This window comes from Manacus candei, unplaced genomic scaffold (genome assembly GCF_025592945.1).
Source record: "Manacus candei isolate 608988 ecotype Guabito, Panama unplaced genomic scaffold, ASM2559294v1 h1tg000047l, whole genome shotgun sequence".
NCBI lineage: Eukaryota > Metazoa > Chordata > Aves > Passeriformes > Pipridae > Manacus > Manacus candei.
The window spans coordinates 8,855,356-8,864,890 of NW_026138095.1; the positions used below are offsets into that span (position 1 = coordinate 8,855,356).

Genomic DNA, 9,535 nt, shown 5'->3' on the forward strand with positions numbered 1-9,535 from the left:
CTGGGCTGGGCTGGGGCAGGGAGGGGGCTCATGCAGAAATAGTGCCAAGACTTCACCAGAAAAGGATATATATTTAATCTCTTAACCTTCAGAGCAAATCTGTGAGAAACTCAGAAACAGGGAGATTCTGTTTGCAGGGGGCTGCTCCAGCACCCTGGATCACATTGACACGGAGAGGCTGTGCCTCTGGCCTGTGTAGGACTGTGCTGTCTTGTAACAGTTGTCACTTGCTTTCAAAGTGTATTCTCTCTAGTTAAGAAAAAAAAAAAAGAAAATAGAAGGTTACATGTGTTACAGAAATAAGGAAATGCCTTTAACTGCTCTGTGATCATCTCATCCTTTCAAAGCGGGGGATAAAAGAATTGGAAGGGTCAAGAGAGAGAAGAAATTTCCTATTTAAAACAAAAGGGCATAAGGCATGATGGGATAAGGATGTGTTTGTTTAATTACCTTAGTTTATATATGTTTCCATCCATTTTCTTGGTGATGTTGTGGCACTGCAGAAGTGCCAGTGATTATTCAGTGGAGAGGACAAACATGGTCCTGAACAGAGACACCAGGATCTCCCAGCCTAAGGATGTGGAGAGTGTTGCTGATGCAGACATGCTCCACACACCACCTGAAGCATGTACATGTTCCCAGCTGTGGAGAGGGGATTTTTGTCAGTGTAGCTGCACTGGGGGAGGGCTGGGGGGTGCCCAAATGGAGTGTGGGTTTTACTGAGCCAGGACAACCATTACCCCGGGTCTGTGGCTGGGAATAACCACGTGTCATAGTCTTCATTGTCCAGTGTTACCTTTTGGATTGTTAGTGAAGGAGGTAGTTAAACCTCTGAGGCTTTAGTGTTAAGTTTAAAAGAATGACAGGTTTAAAATAAATAATTAAAATTGGCAGCCTAATTTTGATCTCTCTCTCGTAGGATCACCTCTCTCTAGCCAACCAGTTTTAATTACTGTACAACGGCAGCTACCACAAACTATTAAACCCGTCACCTACACTGTTGCAACTCCTGTGACAACATCAACATCCCAGCAGCCTGTAGTTCAGACAGTTCATGTTGTCCACCAGATCCCAGCTGTGTCAGTCACCAACGTGACTGGATTAGCACCAGCAAACACTTACACTGTCGCGGGACAGGCCGTCGTCACGCAAGCGGCGATGGTCACCCAGCCCAAGGTAGAACCTCAAGAGAATGGAGACCACAAGGAAGTCAAAGGTGAGAACCTGGGGGGTTGTTTTGGGACCTCTTTATGCAGAGGGGTCAGTATTTGAAACTTGAAGTCACAGAACCATAGAGTGGTTTGGGACCTTAAACATCATCTCGTTCCACCCCCCTGCCATGGGCAGGAATGCAGCCCATTAGACCAGGTTGCTCCAAGCCCCATCCAGCCTGGCCTTGAACACTTCCAGGGATGGGACATCAATACTTCCAGATGAAATGTTTGGCTAAAACTGAAGATTTTGCATCATCATTTCTCAGATAGGATGAAGCAAGTAATAAAACGATAGATGCACTTTCCCACCGAGGGTTGATTGAGTGAAACCAGGTGGTTCTTTACCACTTCCTTGTCTTTAACCGTGTTTTATGCCCTGTTTTGCAGTGAAAGTGGAGCCTCTCCCTGCTATTAGCCATGCTGCAATAGGAGCTGCTAGTCGGATCATCCAGACATCTCAGCCCACCCCCCTCCAGACAGTCACCATCGTGCAACAGGCGCCCCTGGGGCAGCACCAGCTGCCCATAAAAACTGTAACGCAGAACGGAACGCACATAGTGCCCATCACCACGGCCCTGCCGGGGCAGGGCACTGCTGGTACGTATGGCAGGGCTGGGCTTTGCCCAGGGAGACCTCACAGCACCACTGCTGCCTTCTCAGCTCTGTCCTTGTGTTGTTCATAGTTAGACTGAAGAGTAAGTGCCAACAGAAACTGTAGCTCATGGCCCTGCGAGGGGCTCTTCCTCCCTGTTGGTAAGAAGGGGTTTCTCCTCACTGAGCATCACCTGAACATCATCTTACTCTCTTTGTGGTCATTATAGGGATGTTCTAAGTGGTGACAACGTGTCCTCCTTCCTAGTTAAGCCTGGATAGGACACCTTCCACTATCCCAGGTTGCTCCAAGCCCCACCCAACCTGGCCTTGGACACTTCCAGGGATGGAGCAGCCACAGCTTCTCTGGGCAACCTGTGCCAGGGCCTCACCACCCTCACAGGGAACAATTTCTTCCTAACATCTAATCTCACCCTGCTCTCTGTCAGTGAGGCCATTCCCCTTTGTCCTGTCACTGCCTGCTCCTGTAAATAATCTCTCTCATCCACAGGCCTGTGGCACCCCCGTCCTGATCCCTTTTCCTGTGAAGCCTCAGTGACTTCAGTGCTGTCATTACTGATTTACCCAGAGAGAAACAAGTTTTAAAAGAAGTTCCTGTAAAAGCCATTCAAATGGTATCTGATCCCAGGTGGTTTGTTGGGAACCCAGCAACAGGAAAACCAGAACTTGGTTGTTGGCTTTTTAAACTGTTACTTTTTATTCTGATTTTATTGAATCTGTGCTAAAAATGACCAAAATTCTGAAAGATTTTGAGATGATTGTTATCTGAATCCCCTTGTTCCCCTCTGGAACTGGGCAGACTGTGCTTTGTCATCATTCCATACATTCCATACATTCCCACTTGCTTTGCTTTGCAGGTGCACACAGCTGGTTCTTACAGTTTTGCTTTGAATGTTACCTGATACTGAAGGAGGTTTTGTGTCATAAAATATGTTTACAGAAATATTTTAGGGCTATCTTATATCAACTTCTTGCCTGCATTTCTGCTCTAAAGTCTTTCTAATGGAGTGAATTACCTGCTTTGTTCTTTTTTACTCCTCTGACATTTATAGGTCAAGTGTTGTGGCTGCTGCCACTTCACTTCCAGCTTAAGAGCAGCAAAGGCAATCACAGTCAGACCTGAGGTGCACTTTTTGTGTCAGAAGGGATGTGTGAATTGAGCTGAGAGCCATGTGAAACACACTGAAAAGTTATTTTTGAATGTAAGAAATAAGTCCTTTTGTCTCTTTCCTGGATTCTTAAAACTCAGCTGATTTCATCATGTTCCCTGAGAGGGCAGCTGCTGGGTGTGTGTAGGGAATGTGGCTGCACGTAGGAGTAGAGTTGTGGTGCTTCCCACTGTGTCACTTGTGTGACAGGGTGGGAGATTCCTGGGCTTTAAATACCTCCTGAGGTGTTCACAATGTGAACAGCAAGTGAGGAGTACTCCAGGTCCTGGTCTCTCTGTTACAGTTACTCCTGAACCAGCAAGAAAGCAGGTAATTCTCAGGCAAAGCATCTAAAGGGGGAACTGGGCCCACAGAAACACAGGTTTGTTTGTGTGTGTCTGTGTTAGCACGGGCACATCTGTGTTTATACACACATTTGTGTGTGTTTGTCCTTGGAGGAAGAAGGTTTGTGCCATCTGAAAGCAAAGAAATCCAGAGCAACTCCCGCTCCATTTTCCATGTGTAGTAAGCAGGTGCTGTGAGATCCTGCTCTCAGCAGAGCAGCTTGGCAGCACTGCCTGGTCCCTGTGAGTCAGCTGAACCCTCTGAGGTCCAAAAGAAACTCAGGCTTCTTATTGCACAGTAAAATTTTGTAGCTGGATATTCTGTGTTTCAGCTTTCAGTGTGGATTTCAAACATCATCATTCTTTCGTGTGTTTCCTACTCCCACATATCAGCTGTGGCTGTACCCAGTGGGTCTCTTGCTGCTCACCAGACCCTGGAGTGAATAATCACAGAATCACAGGGTGCTTTGGGTTGGGAGGGACCTTAAATCTCATCTCACTCCACCTCCCTGCCATGGGCAGGGACACCTTCCACTGCAAGAATCGAACAGGATAATGCAGTGACAGTCTTAATGTGTGTTTGAAGGTGAGAGGTGAACTTCTTGATTTTATGTAAGCAACAATAAATTTGCAGGAAGGCATTTTATTCAGGAGTTACATCTCCGTGGCCCCTATTCAGAAATGGTACAAGGAGTAGCTTTTCTAATGGGAGCTGAATGACTGCTGAGATACAAGAGCAAATTGATTTACAGCTTGGTACAGGCAGAGGTGATACTCCAGGTATTCTCTAGGATGGCTTGCTATGAACAAATTACAAGTTTAGCACATAATAATTTCTCATGGACCGGATGTTTCAGCTCCACTAGCAGGGAATGCTGAGATAATGTCAGTGAAGTGCTGAGAGGAGGGAGCAGGAAAAACACAGGTGGTTTCATAATGTCTAGATAAAGTTTCCTGAAATGCAAGGAATGAGTAATCTGTAATTAGTATTTTGCATTCTTTGCAAAGACACTGAATGGCTGATTTAATAATATTAATAATACTGAGGAAGGTGCTGATCATGGGCAGAGGGAGGAACCTCTGGGTGTCTGAAGGATTAAAGGCCTGGACTCGCCCATTAGTGGTGCCCTGTGCTGTCTCATCCATGGAGGGAAATTAAAATCTAGTATAGGATATTTGAACTGTATTTTTCTGTCAATCTGATGCTGTTGTGGATCTCAATCTAATCACATGTGTCCAGTACCACTGGTGCTTGTTCCAGCCCTGCCCTTACGCTGTGGGCAAATGCCTCGTTACCCCTCCCAGGGGAATTGCTGCACGTGCATCTCCTGGCTCTGAATTCCAGAGGTTCCTGCAGTGACTTACAGCCCCAGCTGGGTCTGGCACGGTGCTGTTCTCCTTCCAGGCCATGTCACACATCTGCAGTGATCAGAGACATGGCCAGAACCTACCAAAGGGTTTGTGAATCCACTTCCCAGTTCTGTCACAAGTTATGGTACTGATTTGCTTCCAGTCATTGAATCTTTCCCTGTCTTCAGTTCTCCAGTGACTAAATGAAGCTGCTTCCCTGTTCTCCCACCTGTGTCCAAATCAGTGTGAATGTTGAGTGGGGAAAATGTCCTTCAGGTTGTGCAGATTGAACAATCACCCCCAAAAATCTCACCTGGGCTCCACGTGGAGCCAATAAAGGAACTGACCATTTAATGACAGTGCAGGTTTGCTGCCATACCCCCTGACTTGACAAGGGTGGGGGTGCTGAGGTTTTTTATTCCCTCTTTTCCAGCTGCTGCAAGTCCTTTGCATATGTTGGCCACCCACGCGTCCGCCTCGGCGTCGCTGCCCACCAAGCGCCAGAACGGAGACCAGTCGGAACAGCAGGAACTCAAACGGATCAAAACAGAGGATGGAGAGAGCATAGTCATAGCTGTGAACGTGGACACCCCACCCGTGGCAGTGAGTGACAAGGGCAGTCAGAACTAGAAACTTAGGGGAGTTTTCTTTTTTTTTTTTTTTTTTTAAGAAAAAACAAAAACAAAAACAAAACAAACGCAAACTCCGTGGTGCCAAAAGGAGACACTTAAATCTTAACACCTAAAAACGTTGGAACATGTTCTCACGCAGTGGGGAAAGGGGCCCTGTGATCAGACTTCAACTTTCAGCACTGAAACAAAACCCAAACACAGGTGGCCTTAAAACTTGGTAATTTAAAAGTCAAAACTGCAGAACCGTGTTGTTGTAGAGGCTGTTCCCCCTCTGCTCCTGCCCCACCGGACTGTGTGTGCTGGGGGGGGGCTGCAGCTTTACCAGGACCTGTCAGATGATTTCCAGGACTGAGGAGCTCAGTGTAACGGCAGCATGATAGCGCTTAGTGTGACTGGTTTAACGATTGTATATTCCTAAAGGGAACAGAGGCAGGAGCCATTCCGACACCGTGGCAGCTACGCCTTTCCGAACCACCCACCCATTGCAGTTGTTGGTAGATAATGCAGTATTTTGTTGTTCACATGTGGAATTAGAAAATTTTTGAGGTGTATTTTCATTTCTTTGCAAAACAATGGGGTCTTTGACATTTCAAATCACTCCATTTCTACTCCGGAAACTTTGGAATCACACAAATACTTTTCATGTGAAATTTTGTTTGGTAAAAAACTGAATGTAGGGTTTTTTTAACCGACGGAATGATTTACTTTTGTCTGTCCTGTTCAAGTTCAGATAAAGCTACTTTATTACATCTGCAAATTTTCATATTTTAGCAGTTGCCTGATAAATTTAATCAAATTTTATTACCATGTGTAGTGATCAAACGCTTCTTTGGGCTTGCATGTAACTGATTAGAAACTCTGATGTAAATGAGCCGTTAACTGACGTAAAGAACTGCTATGGATTTGACCAGAGCTGCACTTACCTGTTTCTCTCTCTGCTACCTTTTGCTGTTTGTTACTTTGTGTTGACTTTGACTGTCCCTGGCATATTTTTCCAGTCTAAAGTAAAACAAGAGTCTCGCTTAATATTGTGTATGTTTAAGATAACAGACTGTTCTTCATTTAGAAAGAGGAAATTCTTTATCACGAGTCCTTTTAAAAAGAGTAAAATTATCTTGTCAGAGGTATATTCGATATTTTTAAGCTTAAGCACCCTCGAGTAGAAATTAATCTGCCCCATTTCTCTGTAACACTTCGATGTCAGACACTGACCTCCGGGGTCTCCATGACCAGTAGCTGTTGTGGTTTTCTAACAGTGGCTACCAGATTATGGTAATAATAATAATAATAATTATTATTTTTTTTTAAGTGTGTGTTCTGCAGTTGAACATTTTAAAATGTATCGGTAATTTCTCACTTTAATGTGGTAATAGATTCCACTTTACATTTCAAAATTCAATTGAAACAAGGCTGCTGTTCAGTCTTCAACTCACACAACGTCTTAGTTCCTCCTGCAGCCAGGTGAGTGGAAGCGTTGGCTTCGTGGGAATCTGGTTTTTGTCCTGTTCTGTAATAAAGATGCATTATTTATATTTCCTTTCCCGCTGTGAAAGGAAAAACTGTATTTTCACGATGGACTGAACAGTTTGGAGTGGTTATTTTAGGCAGCTTTTGGAAACTATTTACCTAAAGACCAAATATGAGAAATCTGTACAAGTTTTGTGTTCATCCACACAATGGAACTGTTACAATGTCTCTGCAGATAATACATATTAAAAAACTATGAAAAAAAAAACTCTACACAAGCTGGATTTATAACAGGCATTTAAAAAAAAAAAGCATAACCTGGAAAGAAGCATTTCTGTACAATTGCAACGTTTTCTTTAGAGGTTTTAAAAATAAAAAAAAAAAAGTAAAGTTTTAACATACTTTTTTTAAGAAAAAAAAATCCAGTACTAGTAATTTAATTTGGTGTTGAATGAATTGACTAGAATGTGGTTTATTTTCAGAAGTGAGAATCTGTTCACAACTAGGGCTAGGTGAATAATAGTGTATAAGATTTTTTAAATAAAATTAAATTTTATTCAGCAAATTAACCAAGTTGAAATTACTCAACAAGTGTGTTTGAAATCCTGATGTATATTTTGGGGTGACTAATGCAGTTTCTGCTGGCAGTGCCACAGGACAGTGTCAGACCCAACAAGCCCAGGTGTCCCTTCCTGCCACTGTGTCCTGGGAGCCGAGGGCATGGATGGGTCTGGGACTGGCCCCTGCCAGGGGTTCACACTTTGGTGCACATGGAATTGGACACAGGAATGTGTCTGTGTTGAGATGGATCATTATTTCTGTAAAGAAGTGTAAGGAGATGGCACTTTGTGGAATCACTGTCATGAACATGGGCTTGGTTTCTGATCCCCTTTTTCCATTATATTCCCTTTGTTTCTCATCAGAGTTGGGGAAATGCTTTTGACCAACAACCAGGAAAGCTCTCCTGGTCAGGTTTTCATGTCAGTGCTTTCAGGAGTTGGGGAGAAACCAAAGGAGGGCTGTGGAGCTGCTGGGAAGGGCTGGGGCGTTTGGGGCAGAAAGAGCAGAACCTGCTCCTCTAACAGAAGGAGTGGTCTGGATGGGCTGTGGTGGGAAATTCCCCCTGATCTCCTGCTGACCAGAGCAGAGTCATTGGCTTGTTTGGGGAAAAAAGAAAAAAAAGAAATGCTTAAGCTGTAGGCAGTGCAATGGTGTGATTGTTGCTGTGCCATGGAGGCAGGGGGAGCAGCAGGGCCCAGCCCGGCATTCCGGGGGGTGTGACACTCCATGGCTGTTGTGTCCTGCACAGCCCCTGTCTGCAGGAACTGCTCGTGCCTCATGTGTGCCAACTGTACTGAATAATCTTGTGTTTTCTGCTTCAGTGTGGATGCCCAAAGGTTCTGAGGGAAATCTTCATGTTCCGTGGTTTCTGCTGGCAAACACCTGGAATTGCCATAGAATTTATTGCAGTGGCTCGTTTAGTTTTCCTGTCAGGATTTTCAACTGTGACACAGATGCTGCAGAAGGAGACAGCAAAACAGGGAGAGAAGGAAAAGAAGTGGATAATCCATGTACTTACACAGCAGATGCTGGTGGGAATACTTTGTTTCAGGAACAGTTGTGGTTTAGACTTACTGTGCAAATCCTGCCGTGTCTTCGTGGCTGGGGGTGATCCCAGCCTGCAGCACTGTGGCCATGTGTGCCATCAATCAATCAATCAGTGGGCTGTAATCCTGAAAGTACTGTTTATTTTCCAGAAAAAATGACTGACTAAACACTGTTCATTTGATTGTAGAGCTGTGCAAATGCTGGTTAAGTTCACCCCTGGGACGCGGGGCAGCAGCGAGCGATGTCATGAAGTCCTGGCAGAGCAACCTGGAGCCAAAGCCAGGTGGGAAGACTCATTCCTTTGCTGGATTTGGATCCCTGCAGAACAGCCTGTGTACTGAATGATACAGATTTGCAGGTAGTACCAGAAGGAGGAGTTTGAGGTCAAGTCCACTTGGTATTAGGGGATTCCATGCTCAGTGCAGCACTGCTGGCTGCCCACACAGGTGTGTTGTTGTCATTCCTGCTGCCACATGGGAGCAGATGTTTAGAGGAAGTTATACAAGTTCAGCAGAGTTTAAATCTCCCAAGAAACAACTCATAGTCTCCTGTCAGCTCCAGGATAACTGGGATGGGAGGGCAGGGGGACGGTGCTCCAGCAGCTGAGGATGTGCAGAGCCTGCAGAGCAGTGCAGGAGCCTGGATGGTGGAGTTCAGGAGGTTCCTTGCTCTTCAAAGTGAGTCCCACGGGTGGGATCATGAGCAGCTCCTGCCTGCTCCAGTGAGAGGGGATTTCCATCACACTTGGAGAATGGTCTCCAGCCCTTCCCACGCTTCCTTCTCTGGGGAGATGACAGTTGCACTTAGTCCTGCTGATGGAGCTGTTACAAGGTGAGGAGCCTCAGCCCAGCAGCTGTGGTGAGTGGTTAAGTACTGAACAGGAACAGGTTTGGACTTATTTTAGGAAAAACATCAAGGTATGTGCCCCAGGCAGTGGTTCAGGTGCTCCTGTCCCCTCTCACACAGCGGGTTCAGCTCCTGTCCTTCACCAGCCACCACTCCTGACTCACAGAGGTGTTTATTCCCCCAAACCTGGAGCAATGGAAGTTTTGGCTGTGACCATCAGTGAATACAGCAAAGTTAGTCACTTTTATTTAAAAGAAATAACATATTACAAATAAGTGTGCAAAACAATTCCTGTGGTTAAATACACATAAAAG

The 9,535-nt window shown here is 45.2% G+C and overlaps 1 protein-coding gene across 7 annotated transcripts in view; it reads left to right on the top strand.

The window, feature by feature from the left end:
• FOXK2 (forkhead box K2) overlaps window positions 1–7,336 on the top strand; it is a 62,215-nt gene extending 54,879 nt beyond the window's left edge. For 6 of the 7 annotated variants that reach the window (XM_051797512.1, XM_051797513.1, XM_051797509.1 and 3 more), the window contains exons 7-9: window positions 920–1,216; window positions 1,602–1,811; window positions 5,102–7,336. In XM_051797512.1, the coding sequence (XP_051653472.1) occupies window positions 920–1,216; window positions 1,602–1,811; window positions 5,102–5,298 (704 nt within the window). In that variant the 3' untranslated portion in view covers window positions 5,299–7,336. Of the gene's footprint in view, window positions 1–919; window positions 1,217–1,601; window positions 1,910–5,101 lie in introns of all 7 variants that reach the window. The other variant, XM_051797510.1, reaches the window with a different exon arrangement.
• Window positions 7,337–9,535: the final 2,199 nt, after the last annotated feature.